Source organism: Pinus tabuliformis, chromosome 6 (genome assembly GCF_031772625.1).
Source record: "Pinus tabuliformis cultivar Carrire ecotype Pingquan chromosome 6, CPIR1, whole genome shotgun sequence".
Lineage (NCBI taxonomy): Eukaryota > Viridiplantae > Streptophyta > Pinopsida > Pinales > Pinaceae > Pinus > Pinus tabuliformis.
Genome location: NC_142292.1, coordinates 168397989 through 168421156, shown reverse-complemented (window position 1 = coordinate 168421156; position 23168 = coordinate 168397989). Strand labels below are relative to the sequence as shown.

Sequence of the window (23168 nt, the reverse complement as noted above, 5' to 3'; positions counted from 1 at the left end):
CGTGTTTGCCATCTTCTTCTTATTCATAAAACCTTTTTAACAAGGCATCCACAAAAATTTTCCGAAGGAAAGAGCGAGCTTCACATTTTCCGGACCACCATAGGAACCAATCATATGCCTCAGATTCCAAATTGTTAGAGGAGGTCATGATTTTATTTCGTTCACCTATTGGCGGGTTCGATTCAAAAATGGCTTCCATTTTATTAACCCAAACAATAGGACCTCTGTGGTGTTTTCCATCGTATTTTGGGAGCTCCTTAATTCGCTGATAGTCTTTTTTTGGGAATTTTGTATAGTATTGACTAGTGACTACTTAAGAAGCGTATTTGCAACATTTGTGGAATTTCATGATGCACTTGCAGAATTTCATGATTTGGAAAATCTTCGCTTTCTAGAGTCTCGGGACTTTGTGTTGGTTCTGCATTCCTAACAACATTCTCTCAATGTTATCTATTTTTTTAATATAACTTGTTAATTCTTCTTGAGTTACGATTATCCTCTTTTGACCTTCTCCTAACTCTGCCTGCTTCTTTTCAATATTGTCAAGGTCACGTCGTACTTTATCGAGTTCTTCTTGATATTTTTTGGTTTCATCATTATTATTCCCCATTTTCACCTTGTTTTTCTTCTTTGCGGAACCAATTTTTTTATTTTGTTTTATTTTTGTTGTGTTCTATTATCTCTTTTAATTAAATAATAATATTTTTTTGAATAAATAATATATATATATATATATATCTCTATTTAATTTATATAATTAAATTAACTATATAATATAGTTATATAATTATAACTATATATAATAATTTAATTATATAATAATTTTAAACAATGTAATCGTAACTATATGACTTATATGTATAATCTAAAAATGAAATGACATGGGACAAAGAGTGAGGTGACTATTGACCGATGTGGATGGTTGGAAGACAGTGTACAAGGAAGACAAGGGTGTCAGGTTTGTCACCACTTTTGCGTTAGTATGCTCAGAAGGCAAATTGCTAGTCGAGGTGCCTGTCGGAACAATGTAAGCGGTGTTGGTGTGATGGACATGGTTAAACAACGACGATGTATGGTGTTCGTTGGTGGCAAAAAGGCTGTGGACGAATGTAGGAGACAACAAGAGGAGTAAAAGTCACAATGGGGAACAAGGGTAATGGGACTACAAAGAAATTCAGACAGAAACGTGGGGAGGGGGTCGATGGAAGCAAGGAACGAAAGAAACGACGTGACTTACGAAAATGATGATGGATAGGGTTTTAGCCAGTGATCAAATAGTGAGAGAAGACAATTGGAGAAGGGATGATTCGGTGGAGGTTGAATGTTGTTGTGGTGAGAATTTGTCTAGAGAGTTGAAATGGCTCTGATACAACTGTTAAAGACATAAAAGCTAGTAGTGCAAATAGTTGTGTAGATTCTGTAAGTAAATAAGTAAGTGTATTATTGAATAAAATCTAAATGGTGTACAATACCTTCGTGGCAGTTTGTCTATATAGGCATTCGCTGGCCATGAAGGATTAATAGTCATGTGTTTTGACTATTTATCCCTTCATAATAATAATGTTTTAATAATTACTTAATTAATTAATTATTATTTTAATAATTTTTTTGTATTTAATATTTTTATGAATATTTTATTTACAATAGATTCCTATATAAAGCAAGATGCAAAATGTAAAGTAATGAATCAAGCTAAGGCCTTAAGGCTGAACGATCAACGCAGAGAGTGGATCTGGAAGAAAATGTACAAGGAGTGTATATTAGAATCCTGAATACAAATTATGTGAGCAAATCAGTGTTTGCTAGAGTTAGCTCCTTTAACAACCAATGGTGACTGGATCAAACTCTGTATAGAACACTGTTTTGGTTGGAAAATTGTAGTTGCAGTTGGTATTTTCATCATCAAAGTCAAAGGAGAAATTATTGGCTCTTTGCTGTCCAAGTCGGCCCTATTTTTACAACCCTGCCCTACCTCTTTAAGGGGTTTGAAATTTGACCTTTGGTCAAAATCCTTCCTATTGATCATGTCATAGTTCTAAAACTCCTACTCCGACTCCGACTCCGAAACGGTAATGACTCGGTCGGCTCGATTTCAATGACTCGGTCGTTGTAAAAAGTACATTAAATATTTATTTTTTTTATAAAAAAACATAATTTTAAAGATTTTCATTCATGTTTCCAAACACACAGCATTATAATATAGATGGAAGACAACATATGATCAAAGTAGGCTCATGAACCAATCCATTATATCAAAATGGTACCCAATGGCAATACATAGTCAACTGTCATACATGACCAAAGACTCAAAACAAAAAACACATAACCAAGGAGGCTAGAAATGGCCTCTACAACAAAAGTAAACTGTGACCAGACTCCAGTACTAGTACTACAACTACTGGCTAGTAGCTACTACCAGAGGAACCAAGATCATGTCGATCAATCTCTGGATCATCATCATAGTCAGACAGGGGGCCCCATGGCTCCTCCTCCTCCTCATCATCTCCAACTGCAGCTGTAGAAGTGGTATCACTAGCAGGCTGTGCAACTGCAGCAGATGCAAGCTGAGATAGAGTAGATATGCGGCTGCGCTTTTGTCGTGGCTGAGCAGAGGAAGCACCTACAACTGGAGTCCTCGCTGGCTGTGAGACTGAGGCTGGTGGATTGGGATCTGCATTCAACTGAACAACATGTTCAAGTTCAACTGATGTCTCGATATCTAAATCTAAATCAAGATCCTCATCAGGATCAAACTCTGCTGGACGACTCTCCACTACCCAATCTAATGTTGGATCAATGTCTTCCAACACAGTGGGATCTGAATCAGGTCTTTTGTTCAGCAAATGGTTTCGTCTGAGCCGGAGGTTGTATTGGACATAAACTAGATCATTTAACCGTTTTTGATCCAAACGGTTTCTCTTCTTTGTGTTACTTGGGAGCAGGAGCGAAAACGGGAGTATCACTAGCAGGCTGTAGAAGTGGTATCACTAGCAGGCTGTGCAACTGCAGCAGATGCAAGCTGAGATAGAGTAGATATGCGGCTGCGCTTTTGTCGTGGCTGAGCAGAGGAAGCACCTACAACTGGAGTCCTCGCTGGCTGTGAGACTGAGGCTGGTGGATTGGGATCTGCATTCAACTGAACAACATGTTCAAGTTCAACTGATGTCTCGATATCTAAATCTAAATCAAGATCCTCATCAGGATCAAACTCTGCTGGACGACTCTCCACTACCCAATCTAATGTTGGATCAATGTCTTCCAACACAGTGGGATCTGAATCAGGTCTTTTGTTCAGCAAATGGTTTCGTCTGAGCCGGAGGTTGTATTGGACATAAACTAGATCATTTAACCGTTTTTGATCCAAACGGTTTCTCTTCTTTGTGTTACTTGGGAGCAGGAGCGAAAACGGGAGCAAGAGCGACATTTTCAGAAGCCCCTGGTTTGGGAGCGAATCCCAGAGGAGTTCGACAACCAATGTCACTAACATCAAGGTACATAGAGGGATTGGTGCTCTTGATTAAATATGAGTTCCATACCCTAATACATGACAAAATTCAATGGAAACATTGCAATCCTCCAATCCTGAAATCCTGAAAAACTGATAAGTCTGCTGGATTTTGAATGAAATCTAAAATTCTACTTTCTCCATATGAAATCCAATGAGGCCGAAACCACTCTCAAACATTTTGAGTCATTTCATGGTAATGTCAAAAATTTAAGTAAAGGATGAAAATGAAGATTAAGGAGAATGTCACTTTTACTTTAAGAATTTAACATTACCATGAAATTTGAATAGCATATCAATAGTAGAGAGCATTTGAGTGTGTTAATTAGGGTTTGGGAGGGGGAAATGGACCCCAAATAACATTTAGGTAATTCATAAAACACCTTGAAGTCCAAACCAATCAGCAAACCCCTTAAGATTTCATTAAAATAATGTTAAATCGCTGTTTTAGTGGGTTACGGGCCGTTGTTTGTGACTCGACCGAGCCAGTACGGGAAACAGCCGAGTTGGCCGAGTCAGCCATGACTCGGCCAACTGAGCCGTTTTTTGTACTGAGTCACTCTGGAGGGCAATGGAATGGACCAACTCGGCCGTTTCGGTTTTGAAACAACAGTTTTTTAAAACTATGGATCATGTATATATTGGCAAGAGGGTCAATTCATTTGGGCATCACATCAATCAATCGTTCGACTGGTTCTAGCAAGAGATCTGCTCACACATATGAGGAAGAATAAGACAATTATTCTCTGCGTTGACCAACAAGTTTGACTTCTATTGGCTAGCATTGACTTGGCTTGATTGTTTGTTGTTGACCGAATCTTTGATTATGGATTGAAGGCTGAATATTCTCTAGATCTTTGATTGTTCATTGACTGAAGTTCTGCACTTGTTTTTGGACATTGACCGAGGGTTGACCACAAGTCAAACCCCATAGTTTGACTGAGATTTACTATGGAAGTTGCAGTTCGAATTTCAGACCTTTGACCTACTACTACAGGCTGAAATTCAGCCCCTTTGCCTAGATTGTGTATTGTGAGCAGATCATTGACTCTCTCTCTCTCCTTTGACTCTGTTTGACCTGGCATTTAATATAGTCAATGGTTGACCTTTTGATTGTAATTCTCTAATGTACAATTTGGTTGATTTAAACATTCTCTCATAAGGAAAAATTACTGGGTTTTCCCCTTGTGGGGTTTTGTCCCAAGAAAATTTTGGTGTTTCTTGTTTGATTGTCTCATTGTGATCTCTATTGCTCTATTGTGATTAATGGTTGATATTTTCTTATGTTTAACTTCTTGATGATTTGAATGCTCTAAGGAGTGAAAAATGCATCATTGGAAGTAGTTATCTGAAGAAAATTGTTCTAGTCTATGTTGCAACTAGAAAATCAACAATTTTGAGATGGACTTGGAAGAGGATCTGGACTGTGCAAGTTGTTGCTGCTTAGAAGTGGCATCATGTCTTTGAGGCCTGAAGAACTTGTTTGCCTGCCGACATGAGATTTGGAATGAAAATTTCACTGGGGTCTCCAGGAAACTCCACATTCGCGCTGAGTTGAAATTTTAAGTGAGGTTGCTATTGGTCTCTCTTAGTACCCCTGGGGGATGGGAGCACCATAGAAAAAGTTAGTGATAGTTCTTGTGCAAAATGGCCTAGAGTGGTGGGTGGTGGGACAATGAGGCATTGTCTAGGAACGAAATTGGCTTAGTGGGGTGGGTGGTGGGATTTTGAGGTGTCCAGGAAAGAAATTAATCTATGGGGTGCTTGGTGAGATGGCGAGGAGGTGTCTAGGAAAGTGAGAGGAATGTTGACTTTGATGGAGACGCTACCCCCACACTGCATTGGAGAACCCTTGGAAAATTGTGCTTCTTTGGTGATTTTTAAGGGCTAGGATTCTATATATAACAAAGTGTACTGCCTGTATCCTCCTTCCACTATCCCCATCTTTTGGGGATCCTTGCGTAGTACTCATTTACATTTGGCATATTGCTTTATTATTGTGTCCTTCCAACCTTGTATTAGAGCCATAGGTTCACAATGTATTTCACAAAAGATCGATTTATGACATATAACAACTTGAGATACTCCAAGCAAAGAATAGGATTTGATAGAATGCGTAGAATTAGATAAAACACGTGGAATTTAGGAGACAATTACATATCAGTGGTAGATTACCAATTTGAAGTTCTGAGATTTCAGATTTTTTTAAACTTTGGAGTGTCTAGATACATGATAATGAAGATAATATGAAACATTATATTCTATGATTTATACTGCAACATCACATTGTTGGGCATACCACGATGTTTGACTTAAATCAACTGACATCACATATGTGGAATCGTTAGGATGTTGTGGTAGTTTACTTATCAAGCACTAACCTTCACCTTGTTATGAATAATATATATATATATATATATATTTCTGTCTACTACTGAGTATCGTTGCTCCATCTGGTATCAGAGCTGGTTTATGAATCTTGGGAAAAATTCTTGCTGCACAGATCACTGCTCCACGCTGCAATGTCATTCGGTTTATTAATAAAAAATATATATATTTCTGTCTATTACTGAGCATCTTTGCTCCACATTGAGTCGTGGTGACACTTCGAAAGTCAAATTAATATAGAACAAAATAAAAAAAGGTTAATATAAAGTTTATATATATATATTCAAGTGAGCCAAACATTTAAGAGTTTTAAAACAAAAACTCAAAAGAAACGTACATTATTATATCAGAAGGTTCTTATTATAAAAATATTACATATTTTAAGATTTGAGTGGATTTGGGGTTTGAAGATCTTTTCTAAAGAAAAGGGTTTTTACTTTATTTTGAGAAGGTACTTCAAATAAAAGTCTTAAAAAAAAGAGGGAATTACTTTTATAACCCTAAGTTCGTCCCGAAAAATTAAATAAAATGGAATCCAAGACAGAATTACAAGAAGGAAGATTTCCAGGGACTTCATTTAACTATGCTCTAGTACTATTTAGAATTAAAGGAACTTTTGTAGGGAAAGATATTACTATTTCGATTGCTCCCAATGAAAGTAAAAATTGTATAAACCCTAAAATCACAATCCAACTAGTAATTCCTAAGTCAAATATAATCGAAAAATTAAATTGTTTTAACCAAAAACAATATGGCATAACCAATTTACAATTAAGCATTGGGGATTATACATTTATTTCGCAATTCTCTGTTCAATCCCTATGGAGCGAACAAGATGACAATATTTTGGGTTCACCCTGGATGGATACTCTAAGATCCTTTATCCTAAATACGAAAAAAATGTTTTTTACATTTTCGTACAAAAAGAAAAAAATAACACTCCGAGACATTATGTTGAAGCCAGATTCAGTAACACCAGAAGACATACAAAATATCTCAAAAGTAATTTTTGAAGAAAGTAAAAATGCAATACAAAATATGCAAAGGGAAGTTGACAAAATTATTGCTGACAAAAATGAAGAAGTTTCTCGGTTTAAGAACCATGGTGAAAAATTACCAACACAAATTAAGAAGCTTAAGAATGACAAGAAGTCGTTGGAAAACAAGGTACAACTTATTGAGAAAGAAGCGTTGAAATCTTCAAATGAAGAAATTCAAGTTGAAAAGAATGGAATGAATACCGAGCCAATCAATATCAAAACTCAAGAAGTTGACGACCCAGTTGAAGGGAAAACATATTTAGAAGTTGTAGTTCAAACGATGAAAAATTCAAGTGAAGATTCTTTATCCAATTCAACAACATCAGAACTTGAAGTAAATAATAATATTGCCACACACATGATAAAGGAAAGACAAACAAGAAGAACTCCTTATCTACATCCAAATCACAAGAATAAACACCTCAATCAATCTACGAATCTATAACACTCAGAACATAAACCACAAACTTATGTTCCGAAGAACTCTGAAGTTTGCACAATTCAATTCAGTGATAGCAATTCATCACAAGATTCCAATAATTGTAATATTCCACAAAAGATTGATCTAGGATAGACTGTTTTACTTATTGCTCGAAGAATCATATCAACTTGTAAGTTGTATCAACGAAGATGACAGTTACAAGACAAGAAGACATTCGAAACAGAAAAGGAGATCAAGCATTTTCATCAACGAGCTTTGAGGACAAATTTTTTGAGGAGGAAGACAATGTTATGAATCAAATATAGATATAAATAATGTAAATATAAATAATAATAACACATCATAAATAATGATTAATCAATAATTAGTTAATAAAGAGGTATGTCCCTAAAGACAAGACCTTTCATAATGGGACACCTGCCTAGGTTATATAAGCAGACCCTCACTCTCATCTGTAACATCATTCTTATTCATACATTTAATATATATTCTTGTATCTTCACTGAAGAGCTACATATTTCAAGTCTTCTGGAGTATTTAACTTCTGAGTATACAAACTTTGTTCGTTACAGTGGTATCAGAGCATTCCTTTGAGAATATGAATTTTGTTCGTTACACACCCTTAACTGTACATATCAATTATTTGCTATAATTGAAATGATGCCAATGTTAACCATTAAAGTCTTACACAAATTATTTATACATTATAATGTAATACTGGAGCTCACTGTTTGCTCCTCCAACAGAGATGAAGGATCTGCTTGAAAATGATATAAAATGATGCACAGTAATCACCGTGGAAAAATAATTGCCACATAGACTGTAATTGTTGGCTAGATCTTTGATAGGTTTGGTTAGTATAGTCTTTGTTATCTTTTGGTTTTGTGATTAATTTGTCGAGAGCTTAATACTTGCAAATCTACCTTTGGGGATTAACTTGAGTAGAAAATTATCATGCTTGAACAATTATGTGTTGTGTGAATTGAATATTTAGTCAAATGTTAGTGTTGGCTAGATCTTTGATAGGTTTGGTTAGTATAGTCTTTGTTATCTTTTGGTTTTGTGATTAATTTGTCGAGAGCTTAATACTTGCAAATCTACCTTTGGGGATTAACTTGAGTAGAAAATTATCATGCTTGAACAATTATGTGTTGTGTGAATTGAATATTTAGTCAAATGTTAGTAATTTTATAAATTTTGTCTGAACCTCTTTGGTGTGTTTATATCAAAGAGTATAAGAAGGTACAGACATTAACGTATATTCCAATTTGAATGAAAAATCTCAAAGTTTTCTTAGTTTTGAATCCTGAATTCGACTTGAGCAATTTCCTTATGATTTTAGTTGGATATAACAGGTAAAAGAATGTGCAACAGGTTTTTTACATATTGCCAAGAAAACAGACATCCCAATTTTTCTGGTGAGTTGTCATTTTCTTTTGTTGAATTAGACATGCAATAGTAGGAAGGATATTTCACATCTCATAGCTGACCTATTTGAAGACGACATAATTTTTAGAAAGTTTTTTGTTGCCTTTCTTTCTAGGATAATATTTTGTGGAAGATCATGAGTAGAGAGGAATTTTTGATAAATACTATTTTTGAGCAGGCAGTGGTTTTGAGCTTCATGCATTCTTTAATAGTAGCGTTATGTTGAAATGGTTCTTAGTCAAAATCTAAGGTACTGCGTTCACTGAATATAATGGACATCCAAATAAATCTGTTGAAGACAACACGTACAAAGGAATTTTATTTAAATATTTGTTGTGGCCAGAGTGTACTTCTGAGTTATATTAATCCTTTGATAGTACTATTATGCTGAAATGGTTCTTAGTTAAATGATCTTACATTAAATAATATAACTATACCTTAATTGTTGTATAGAAAAAGTTGATTACCATGATGATTAAACATGCATTACAAATTAGGAAGGATATTTCATTGCCTATCCCTGGCTAATGGTATAAATAGGGATTTTTTTTTAATTAATCTAATACCTCTGAAGTTTCCTCATGGATTTGAGAATCCATCTCGATGGATTTCATCAATGGTTTACCAATCACTTACTGAAAACATGTTGCCTCTTTTTGGTAGTCTGAGTTTCCAAGATGGTGGTTGTCATACCACGTGACAAAACGATTGATATACCCACAACTGCAATGCTTTTCCTCTTGTGTGTTGGAGCCGTTTTGGATTACAATTGACCACCATTTTTGATCATGACTCCAAATATCTCAATCACTTTTTGAAATTGTCGTGGAAACTTTTAGGTGTTTAACTTCAGATTTCTACTGTATTTCATCCACACTTGGATAACCAAATCGAGTTTGTAGAAGGAACTTGTGTTCATGCTTTTTGCATCTTACCACAAAAAAAAATAGTGGGATCAGTATTTGGAAATTTTGTAGGACATCTATAATAAAGACATAAATGTCTGTGTATGACACTTGTCTTTTGAGCTCTGTTGTGGCTTCCATTGTTTTGCTCCTTATGAGATTGTAGTTGCCGTCCCACCCACATCCCGCCATGAAAAATAGCAAGACAACAATTGTTCGTTTGTGCAGGTTTTGGCCAAATCCACAACAGGTTGCATGGCATCTTTCAACAAACAGCAAGTGCAAGTCATTTTGTTGACACCTAATCCTCTGCGATTGGGTGAATTTATGTAAATAGTTAAATTAGAAATATGAACAGTCATCAGGAGATGAACTGAGCAGTCACATCCTTTGTATATAACAATAGCTACCTAATGAAATAAACACGAATCAGTTTTCTGCCAAACTGGAGTTACTCCTGGCCTGACATGGTATCAGAGCCAACTCCTTTTTTTAGCCTTTATGTCCTTGTAACTCCTGGTCTGCTCCACTGCTCCCCATATAATTCAGTAACTGATTACCTGCTTCTGTCTGCCATCCCTACGCTCTTTGTCTGACATTCATCTGACATGGGAACGTTTGCGCTGCCCTTATACCTGCGCTCTCTGCCTAACATGGTATCTCTGCGCTGAATTAGGTATTAAGGCGATGGTCATAGTAATAATTGAACACTGTTTGAACCAGTGTTGATAATATCGGTATCGGGAAAATATCGGCGAGGGTCCAAAAAATATCTTATCGGCAATATCGGCGAAAATATCGGCAAAATATCGGCAAATATCGGCAAGCATAAAAAATATTTTTTCCAAATTTTTAAATATAGCCGATATTTTGCCGATATTTTCAAAATATCGCGATATTTTGCCGATATTTTCCGATATTTGCCGATATTTTGAAAATATCGCGATATTATCAAAACAGAAAATATCGCGATATTTTCTCGGCGATATATCGTTTTGCCGAAAATATCGCGATATTTTCGAATATCGCCGATATATCGCCAATATTATCAACAGTGGTTTGAACACTGGACATGGTATCAGTCTCATATGCTTGAACAATGGAAATTTCATATATCTGAACGCTGTTACGCATATAGTTTCTTTTTCAATAAAAACACTGCTGTTGTTAATACGCCTGAGACTGCGCACTGCATATTTGAGACAACATGATATGCCTGCTCATGTTTTGTTAATAAATTTGATATGCTTGGCTATTGTGGTGATAATACCTGAGATACATGGAGATGTGCTGTTGGAGTGTGCTGCATTCTTTTTCGTTTGAACGCAGATAGAGTCTATCCGATTGCTGGTGATTTCAGACCTGGCTTGGATGAGTCGCAGCTAAATTTCATAAACATTTATGTATTCATCACCCACCAGAAGTAGGTGTATCTACAACGATCTTTGACCTTTGTCAACATTTATAAAAGAAATATTTATTGTGAAGGCCAGTCGCAAATCTGAGATAACTCCTGCGTTCTTTGCTATTTTTCTGTCCCAAACAGTTATTGCCTCAATTTTGTAAGATTGTACAGAGACTGTGCATTGTTTTTAGATGAGCGTTTCCCTGTATTTTTTGATGAGCGTATCTTTGCTCCTCCATGAAAACTGGTCAATGTCATATTTCTGCTGGAATCCACATGACTGAGCCCACTCCTAGTCGAGTCATTTGCCATCATTGACATTTGTAATCAATCCACATGGAAGTCCACGGCTCGGAATGCAGCGATCTGAGAATGCACACTCGTAATCCGCCTTCGGTTTGAGAGGATTGAAACATTGTAGGATTTTCTGAGAGATGATTTGGTTGATGTGGATGATTGAAGCGCTGGATGTGATTTGAGTGGAAGCAAATGCCTCTGGTCCGACTGTTGGTTCGTGAGGTGTGACCAGTTTCAGGCCCAAGTTTCATTGCTGCCTCAATACTACATTCAACACAGCGGTTTTAACGGCCTTGAATAATTTTTTTTTGCTACGCTGGATTGAATAATATGTTGCCATACTTCTTTCTTTTAAATTCTGGTCAATATATTGAATGACAGAGGTGTGAAATTGTTGTATGGTGAATGGTGTCAAATACATTTTCAAATACTGCTGTTTCATGTAAAAACATTGGTGCGGTGAGCGTGGAATGAAATTTTATTAAGTTTTTTTTTTTTTTTTTTTTTCTTTATGGCAATATGTTATATGCTTGAGAAGTGGAAGGTATAACATATATATTGTTTTCTATCAACAGAAGTAATTTCTTTTCTTATAGAATGCATTCAATCATCTCCATGGTAGGAATAGTTCTCACTGGCAAGGAGAACTATCCTGAATGGTCCCGAATGATAAAACACACCCTCATCTTCAATGAGTTGTGGAAAGGAGTGTGTGTCGGAGAAGGAGACAAAGACCCAGTACAGCCTACCTCAGACAAAGAGCTCGTCATTTGGGAAAACAAGAACAGCAAAGCTTATGTATTAATCGCAGCATCTGTAAATAAAAAGGTGAGTCGCCATATTTCGTCATATTCTACTGCCTTTGAAGTCTTACAAAAGCTGAAAGAACTCTATGACTCACATTCTGCACTTGAAGTTGTTCAGGTCATGATTAAACTCTTCACTCTTGAACTGAAAAATAATGATCCTCTTGCTCTTGCATCTGAAGTAAAGTCTATAATGCATGATATCAATTCCACTAAGGTTGAGTTGGATATCCCTCTTATTGCTTTTCTCAAGGCACTCTTTCCTACTTACTCCAATTATCTTGAGTCTTTGCAAGCAAATGGAAATCTCAAAGATATAACCTTTTGATTCTCTTGTGAAAAAGTTTGCTGAAAGAGAGAAAGCTTTTGGAAAGAAGACAACCCCTGAATCTTCTGAAGAGACTGTGTGCCTTGCTCATAAAGAAAAGCATCTTGCTCAAGATTCTACAAGAGGAAGAGGTGGACGAAGGGGAAGAGGAAGATATTTCAGAGGCAGGGGGGGCAGACATTCTCAAGGAGAAAAGGCGGATTTGCACTGCATTCGCTGCAAAAGAAATGGATCACATGATGCCTCTACATGCAAGCTACCATGGGACAAAATTGAGCAGAAAAGAAACCAACAGAAAGGTAAAACTGATGATACAGACAAAGGTAAAGCACCTGAATCTGCTCACTATATTGAGGCACAATGTAACATTGGAGTAAATGAAGATTTGTTTAATGCTTCACTTGCTTCTTCGAAAAATGATTAGTTACTTGATTCAGGAGCAACCTGTCACATGACTCATAGAAAAGATTTTTTTGAAGATTTCACTGACAATGTTGATGGAGCAGTATACTTTGCAGATCAGTCAAAAATCAAGCCATCAGGGCTTGGCACAATCAGGCTTAAACTGCCTGGTCTTCCAGACTTTCTTCTGGATCATGTTCTATATCTCCCACAGCTCAAGGGAAACTTGCTGTCCTTGGTCCACATCCACCAACAAGGTCACTCCATTCATATGTTTGATGCCAAGCTTGAGGTAAGAAAAGCATCTGACCACTCACTTGTCATGAGGGGAATAGAAGAAGAAAGGCTTCTCAAACTGCAAGGAACCTCTGCTCATGCACAACATTTCTCATATATTTCTCATCATGAAGAAGGTACACTTCCATCAAGTTTATTATGGCATGCTAGATTTGGACATTTAAACTATGACAGTCTCCGCTTATTGAAGAAAAATGGTGTTGCTGGTTTGCCTACAATTCCTAGGAAACATAAGCAATGTGATGCTTGCATTCTAGGAAAGCATAGCAAACAGTCTTTTCATGATTCACATTCAAGAGCACATAGGAAGCTTGAACTCATTCATTCAGATTTATGTGGTCCAATGCCTGTTCCTTCTGCAAATGGAAATAAATATATCATGACATTTATTGATGATTACACCAGAATGTGTTGGGTTTATTTATTGAAGAACAAATCTGATGCTTTTCAAACATTCAAGAATTTTCATAAATGGATTGAAAATGATGCACAATCTCATATTGGGTGTATTCGCACTGATAATGGAAAAGAATATACATCAAATGAATTTGAAAACTATCTTCGCCAACATGGGATCAAACATCAAACAACTGTGCCTTATAATCCCCAACAGAATGGTGTAGCTGAAAGAATGAATAGAACAATCTTGAATATGGTACGATCCATGCTTTTCTTCAAAAATGTAAAGATAATGTTTTGGGCTGATGCTGTTCTATGTGCTGCATATATAAAGAATAGATGTCCATCTAATGCTATAAGAAACAAGACTCCTTATGAATTGTGGTATGGACATGTTCCTTCGGTAAAACATCTTAGGATCTTTGGTTCCACCTGTTATGCTTTGATACCAAAGGTACATAGAAACAAACTTGGTGCTAGAAGTCGTAAGTGTATCTTCCTGGGATATTCAAACACCTCTAAAGCATACCGCCTCTATGATGAAGTAAATAAAATGTTTGTTGTATCCAGAGATGTAATTTTTCTTGAATCATCCAAATCTGACAGTGTTGTTGAGCGACAACTTGATCGCTTGGATAGATTCGCAAAAACGAAATCATTTCAAGAATTTGATAATCAGATTCCACATCTTGAAGGGGGGATTCCTATACTAGATCAACATGTGGAATCTTCTTCTGAAGAACAATCTCCCCTGCATGAAAGTCCAACAACGGATGATGCTTTAAGTGATGTAATTGATAGAATTGAGAGACTCAATCTTGATTCAGTCCCAACTCAATCAACAGAGCAGCCTGGACCATCTCAGAAAGCTCCCCCAACGTGGCTGACAAAGACACTTGAAAGTGTTCATCTTGATGAAATTGGAAAAATAGGAACCAGAAACTCAAACCAACAAAATGGAGGTGATGTAGATGACTCTAATTCACCTGTTGATATGGATGTTACTTATGATTGTGAATTGAACTTGTCTACAGATTTTGAACCAACTTCCTTCAAAAAAGCTGCTTCTCATGATGAATGGAAAGAAGCGATGCAAAAGGAGTATGATGCCCTCATAAAGAACGGCACTTGGAAGCTGGTTGATCCTCCATTTGGAACCAAACCAATTGCCTGCAAGTGGGTCTACAAGAACAAGTACAAAGCTGATAAGCTAGGCTTGTGGCAAAAGGATTTGCACAGAAAGAAGGGGTCGATTATGAGGAGACTTTTGCCCCCACAACAAAATGGGCCACCATCCGGACACTCTTTGCACTAGCAGCTCAGAACGGTTGGAAAGTCCATCAAATGGATGTAAAAACTGCTTTCTTGAATGGAGATCTAAAAGAGAATGTTTTTATGTCCCAGCCTGAAGGATTTGTTGTGAAAGGACATGAACATAAAGTATGCAAACTTGTGAAGTCCTTGTATGGCTCAAACAAGCACTGCGAGCCAGGTATGAAAAACGAACTGAGCATCTTCTGAAACTCAACTTCAATCATTTTGATCTTGATGATGCAACTTTATTTGTCAAGAAAGTTGGCAAAGCAGTTGTATATCTTGTGGTATATGTAGATGATCTTTTAATGACAGGGAACAATGAAAGCTACATTGCATCCATAAAGAAGGAATTGGGGAAAAGTTTTGAAATGACTGATTTGGGCTATGTTCATTACTATCTTGGCATTGAAGTAACCCAACATCCAAAATCCATATTTCTTTCTCAAAAGAAATACATTGGAGATTTGTTAAACAGATTTGGCATGACAGAGTGCCATCCTCTTTCTACTCCAATGGGACAAAACTTAAAGCTCACATCTATTGAAAGAAAGGAATTTGAGGATGTAACAAAGTATAGACAACTTGTAGGAAGTCTCAACTACCTTACTACTACCAGACAAGACATTTCATTTGCTGTTGGAATCCTCTCCAGGTTTATGCAAAAGCCTTGTGAGGGACATTGGTCTGCTGCAAAAAGTGTTCTAAAGTACTTGAAGGGAACTCAAGACTTTGGAATCAAGTATAGATAGGTGGATGACTTCAGTTTGATTGGATACTCTGATTCAGACTTCGATGGAGACAAAGAAACTGGGGTATCTACTTCAGGATATGCTATGAGTCTTGGATCAGGAGCTGTCTCTTGGAGATCACGCAAACAATCAGTTCCAACAGATTCCACAACATAAGCAGAATACGTGGCAGCAACTGAAGCAACAAAAGAAATTGTGTGGCTTAGGAAAATTCTTGAAGATTTGCAGGTAAAACAAGTACAATCAACTCCACTCATGATTGACAACATCTCTGCAATAAAGTTGGCCAAGAACCCAAAGTTCCATGATCGTACAAAGCACATCAATACTAAATATCATCTGATCCGACATCATGTTGAGGCCAAAACAATCCATCTCCGTCGTTGTTCCACAAATGAGCAAATTGCAGACATCTTCACCAAAGCGCTTGGAAGAGAAAAGCTTGAAAGATTCAGAACGATGCTTGGACTCACCAACATCCCTTCAGATTAAGGGGGGAAATGTTGACACCTAATCCTCTGCAATTGGGTGAATTTATGTAAATAGTTAAATTAGGAATGTGAACAGTCATCAGGAGATGAACTTAGCAGTCACATCCTTTGTATATAACAATAGCTACCTAATGAAATAAACACGAATCAGTTTTCTGCCAAACTGGAGTTACTCCTGGCTTGACACATTTCATGAATGGCATCTAATTGTTTCTTATTTTCAAGTTGGTGACCAAGATTGACTGCATTTGGATAAGCAATGTTCCAAAATTGAGCAACATCACAAGATGAAGCCCATTTAGTGTGGTCATTATATCTGTTAGCACACTCATGTGAATAGGAAGGAATTAAATGAACGTGAGATGCATATTATTCATAGAATATACATATAAATACATTTTCATTGACCCTTGGTTTTCATCTTCCAAGAAGACTCTTGGACTTCTCATCATTGTTGGCCGTCACTTGAGGATTTTCGCCGTCCATACATGTGAATGTGTCAAAAGGATTATGTGAGTCCAAGAAGAGAGTTGAAATACAAAAGTGAATAACAACCAATGGCTGGATGCACTCTTTGAATATGGTGGTTTAAGGAAGATCGCAAACCAAATGAGTAGAAGCCGAAGTATTCCATCGGTGGTGGTTTAAGGCTGACCACCAAACTCTGGAGCTTGGCTCAAAGCAGTTCTTGAAAAACTTCAGGATTTGGCTAGAAGCTGATTTCTTCTATGCAATGGAAGTGCTCCTTGATGATGGTTTAAAGATGACCACAAATTGATGAAATGAGTAGCAAAAGTCGAGGTCATCTACTGGTGGTGGTTTAAGGTTGGCCACCAACCAAATCATGCTCATGGAACATGAGTCCGTCTCTGGCTATAGTTTTGACTTTGGCTTTGGTTGAATCTAGCTTTAGTCTCTGGTTGTAGGCTCTGGTTCAGGTTGTGGCCCAGGCTCATCTGATATCACTGAGAATCTAGTAGCTAACTATAAATTCCCCCTCTGTTAGATACGAGGTGAGAAGATGATCTATCCACTGCATGATGTGTCAATACACGAGAATGAACCCTGTGGTATCACTGTTATATCTTCCTGGTGTTGAAAACCATTACCAAGAAGCAATCCATCCAAGGTGAATCTTTTCTCTTGTAGGAGTCTTGTGTTTGAAACATCCATGTGAATGATGAATATGTTTTCCATGATGCTCACAAGTGTGAAGATCGAGACATTAATCTTCTTTCTTGTGGCCAAATTGATGACAATTTTGGCATCTGCAAATCTCATGTGGGAGTGGAGCAACGGAAGATGAACTTTCTTGAAGAAACCTAACACTCTGAAACTGGTTTAGAGTAGTTTGGAATGTGAAAGGTCACATCCTTTTCATATCCGATACTGGTTTTGTGCTTGTTAGTGACTTCTTTGCGAGGTCTGATGATGGGCTTGGGAAGTGCAAGAAGAACCTCTGCATATTCATGTAAATCTGCTCTTGAAATGGCTTCATTTTGCTGATCATGTGCTAACTGTGGATAAAAGTCTTTGTTAAACTCGAAAAGAGAATTGTTCTGAAGAAGACCCAGTTCAGAATGTTGATTTTTTATTGTTGCTGTAATTCATCTTGTGGAAGCTGTCACTCAAGTTTGAGGAACTCGATCTTCTCTTGTGCATCTTGTAAATAGATTCAAACATATGTGGAAGTGCCTTTGTTGATCTTGAGTGTATCATGAACAATTGAGTGTATCAGAGTATTCAATATCTCTAATAGTTTTTCAATTTTGGCCATTTTCTCAAGTGCAACAAATGGTAAAGTAATGAGGAATAAATAGATACCACCTTGGGTTCTTAGGACACCAAGAAACATACAAGAATCGAGGCATTGTACACCACAATAGAAACTATTGGTTTGCTAAGCGAGAACAACCTTTCAACTATAATGAATACAAGCAAGGAAAAGGACTTGGTCATAAAATGGCATCAACACATAAATGATCATTCTCCTTCTAATCACCTATGTCAGTTCAATTATCACTTTAGTCTCATAGACTTTCTACTTGGCATTGTTCTCTCACCGCAGACCCTGCGCTGTGGCCTTCTTGTCAAACTAACATATGTGAGTGCCTATTGATGGCACATACTTCACTCATTTTCAGCTTTGTAATATTCTCTAACAAGATTCCAAATTGCTCAATCTTTATGCAAAAACAAATGGAGAATACGCTGATGGCAATAGCTAATGATCTTTTATTGATTGCTCAAAGCAAAAAGGAGAGGCATGAGAGAGACCATTTTTATGTGGAAAAGATCATCTTCATATGGAGTGGCAAAACCCCATGGAGTGAAAAGACCCTATTCAAATTCAAAAGAATTTCTTGATGATCTTGACCTTATTTGTTAAGTTATGGTATGTTCTATGCTTATAATAGTTTACTTCTTTTTCTTATTATATTCCATCGATTAGCAATCACATGTACATAAAGTAAAGTGCAGATAGAACATTAAACGATTGACAGAAAACAAGCCAAGACAAGAGACACAAGATGTTGCGGCTAGCCAGGGACAAACCCCACAATGTGTGGGGAAACCCTTTGATCAAATCTTCTTTTATCTTCAATAATTCAGCAGAGAGAAATAGTACAATAAATCTGATTCATATCAGCAGTAGCAAACCCTAGATCAGTAGCATTAGCATTAGCGACTTCATTATCAAACTAGGGCAGACCATATCTCACAAACCGACAGTCGGATTGACTTCATTCCACCACCAAAAGTTTCGGCTTCCAGAGGAGGTTCAGATGAACCTACAACGCAGTTCAGATGAGGAGATCTTCTAGGCCACACAAGTCAATCTTTGCTTCTGCAGTTGCAGCTTCAGTTTCAGCAGTTTCCGGTTTCAAACTAGGGCAGTCGATATCTTGCAAACCGTTCGTCGGATTGACTTCATTCCACCACCAAAAGTTGCGGCTTTCAGAGGAGGTTCAGATGAACCTACAATGCAGTTCAGATGAGGAGATCTTCTAGGCCACACAAGTCAATCTTTGCTTCTGCAGTTGCAGCTTCAGTTTCAGCAGTTTCCGGCTTCAAACTAGGGCAGTCGATATCTTGCAAACCGTTCGTCGGATTGACTTCATTCCACCACCAAAAGTTGCGGCTTTCAGAGGAGGTTCATATGAACCTACAGCGCAGTTCAGATGAGGAGATCTTCTAGGCCACGCAAGTCAATCTTTGCTTCTGCAGTTGCAGCTTCAGTTTCAGCAGTTTCTGGCTTCAAACTAGGGCAGTCGATATCTTGCAAACCGTTCGTCGGATTGACTTCATTCCACCACCAAAAGTTGCGGCTTTCAGAGGAGGTTCAGATGAACCTACAACACAGTTCAGATGAGGAGATCTTCTAGGCCACGCAAGTCAATCTTTGCTTATGCAGTTGCAGCTTCAGCTTCAGCAGTTTCCGGCTTCAAACTAGGGCAGTCGATATCTTGCAAACTGTTCGTTGGATTGACTTCATTCCACCACCAAAAGTTGCGGCTTTCAGAGGAGGTTCATATGAACCTACATCGCAGTTGATATGAGGAGATATTCTAGGCCACGCAAGTCAATCTTTGCTTCTGCAGTTGTAGCTTCAGATTCAACAGCTTCCGGCTTCACATGTGTGAGAGAGAGAGACCCATTTCAACGCAGTAGAGAAGAGACTCATATCTGCGCAGTAGAGAGAGAGATGTGATGAGATGAGTGAATCCAAATGAGGAAAAGTCCTCTCATATTTATGCACAACGCTGGTCGGTGAATGGATGCGACTGTTGGGCTTCTGAGCCTACATGAGTTGTAGGTCGGCTTGATAATAATTCCATAATCAAAATAAATTCATATCTCCATGAATACTTATCGGAATTGGATATCTTTATATCAATCCTACACCTCTCGACGAGAGGAATCTAATAAAAATATTATTAGCCATGAATAAGATGACCCACATGAAGTTTTGCCTTGGTTGCCAATTTTAACACTCCCTCTCAACCATGGAGAACTTCATCTGCAATCTTTCTATCAGTCGTTACTATTCATCCATCAAATGCACTGCCTTGTACAGCCTGACCCTTGCCCTGCTCTGCTCTATTTTTCCTGTTCTGCTTTGTCTTGTTCTGCCCTGCACTGATCTGTACTGTTTTGTTCTGTTCTGCTCTGCTCTTGCATTGTTTTGTTCTACTCTGCTTTTGTCCAAATTATGAAGAAGAAGAAATGATCGAGGATGTATCATACTGACTCGAAGTCAGTCTCAGAGTATGTACCACTGGTCCCAGACCAGTCTCAACCAACCCAAAGTCAGCGTCATAGTGAGTACAACTCCAATGGTCCCAGACCAATATCATCCTCCACTGACTCAAAGTCAGTCTTAGAGTATGTACCACTGATCCCAGACCAGTCTCAACCGACCCGATGTCGGCGTCATAATATGGTACAACTCCTACAACTGGTCCCAGACCAGTATCATTGATCCCAGATCAATGGAGGTCATCCTAGCGTAGGGAGTACGGTAGTTACAACGATGCGTCCATCGGTACTACTATGGTCCCTAACTTCATTTCCTTGCCCATTGATCAGATGAGAGGTACTTCCCATGAGTCCCAGACTGCATGGGTAGGATGCCTCGACAGGAGAACTAATCAATCCTTTCCTCACAGGAGAACACATCAATCCTGCTACAATTGCCATGGAGAACACATCAATCTAGGCCTCATAGGAGAACACATCAATCCTGCTACAATTGCCATGGAGAACACATCAATCCAGGCGTCACAGGAGAACACATCAATCCTGCTACAATTGCCATGGAGAACACATCAATCCAGGCTGCCATGGAGAACACATCAATCCAGGCCTCACAGGAGAACTAATCATCCTGCTACACAGGAGAGCGAATCATCCTGTTCCACAAGAGAGCGAATCATCTTGTCCCACAAGAGAGCGAATCATCTTGTTCCAGTGTGCACCACTAGGGGAGGGTGAGTCACCCTGTGGTCATATGTTGCTCCAGTAGGAACCGCAAGCCCTCAGAGCTCCCAGAGCTCAATGTATGCAACACGCAGGACCCTTGTACAAAGGTTTCTTGCCGACTCCAAGTCGTTTGGGAAAATCACAGATTAGATCTTTCCTCGGGGCTTTGACAAGGTGTATCAACCTGTACATCATCTTAATGTGATGGAGCTTCCTTGCTCATCGACTTACCATATCCCAGATGATGTCTATCTGCTGGAGCAATTGACGAATACGGGATTCCTCAATAATCGAATCCCACCTCTGGTTGTTACAGAGAATCACAGTGGTATCCAATGTAAATCCAAACAGCTCACTGAAGAGCTTTCGCAACCAGACTGCCTCACACGAGGTTATGCTAGCAACAATATATCCTGCTTCGGCGGTGCTCAAAGCCACCGACTTCTGCTTCCTGCTCATCCAGGATATCGAAGCAGATCCCAAGGTGAAACATTACTCGGAAGTGTTCTTACGGTCCACCACACTGCCTGCCGAATCAACATCAGTATATCGAAGTAGTCTCACATCTCCGGCAGTGTATCTTAATCCATGAGAGATTGTGTCCTGAAGACATCTCAGAAGATTCCTGGCATCAATCCAGTGAGGCTCAACCAAATATGAGCTCACAATGCTAACTGCAAAACATATGTTCGGATGGAGGTTCACCATGAACATCAATGCGAATGAGTTTTTGAAACTCAGAGGCATTTCCCAAGTCTGGTCCGACATCACTACCATATAACTTCTAAAAGTTAAGATCCTCGAGGTAGTCACAGGCTTGCAGTCCATCATACCGAATCTTTCCAATATCTTTACCACATATTTTCCTTGAGATAGGAAAATTTCCCTTGGCTTCTGCCACACTTCAAGTCCTAGGAAGTAGTGCATCAGTCCTAGGTCTTTCATTTCAAATTCAGAGGCCAGCTCCCTCTTACATTTGTGAATGAGAGGGTCTGCACCTGTTAGAAAGAGGTCATCCACATACAACACCAGTATGAGAGGCTTATCATCTTCAACCTTAAAGTAAAGGTTAGGATCGGCTTCACTCCTAGTGAATCCCAGCTTCATCAAGTAGCTATCGATCGTCTCATACCATGCTCGGGGTGCTTGCTTCAGCCCATAGAGAGCTTTCTTCAACCTGCATACATGAGATTTTCGATCATAAATCTCAAATCCTTCGGGTTGCTCCACGTAGACCTCTTCTTTGATCGAGCCATGCAAGAACGCAGTCTTGACATCCATCTGATGTAGGTTCCGTCCTTGTGAAGCGGCAAGGGCTATGATTGAGCGGATGGTCGTATATCTGGCAACAGGTGCAAATATCACATCATAGTCTATACCTTCCTTCTGGGAGAAACCATGAGCAACAAAACGAGCCTTATACTTTTCCATACTTCCATTTGCTGCATGCTATATCTTGTAAATCCATTTGGAAGTAACAACTGTCTTGCCTTGGGGTCTGGGAACTACATCCCAGACATCATTCTCCATAATAGACTCATATTCTATGGTCATAGCACCCTTCCATAGTTAATGCTTGACGACATCTGAGAATGATGAAGGCTCATTTTGTATGATCGTGCTCATGATGGTCAGGTATACCTGATACCTATTAAATTTCTTACTTTCACAAAAGGTTCCTCGGGGTGCAGCATGTCCTTCAGCATCATCAACTAGGCCCCTAAGCCATGAAGGCCTCTTCCTAGAAGAGGAAGGCTCATGTGGAGGAGGATCAATCGGATCCATGGGTTCTTCTACATCAGGCATTGATTCATCATCCTTTTCTTTCGGTTCCTTGCTGTCGGCTTCTTGAGAGCTCCTCAAAGTCGGAAGATTGTTCACCTTGCTGAGAGCCATATCTTCGTCAAAGGTGACATCATGAGTAATTACGACTTCCCTTTGACTGGCTACATAGATTCTATAGCCTTTAGTATTTTCACCATAGCC

General features: G+C 38.4%; 1 protein-coding gene across 2 annotated transcripts in view; it reads left to right on the top strand.

Annotated features, from left to right (window-relative positions):
* LOC149257915 (DNA repair protein RadA-like protein) overlaps window positions 1-23168 on the top strand; it is a 396618-nt gene that overhangs the window by 176606 nt on the left and 196844 nt on the right. For both annotated transcript variants that reach the window (XM_089414587.1, XM_089414584.1), the window contains exon 7: window positions 8731-8793. In XM_089414587.1, the coding sequence (XP_089270713.1) occupies window positions 8731-8793 (63 nt within the window). The remainder of the gene's footprint in view (window positions 1-8730; window positions 8794-23168) is intronic.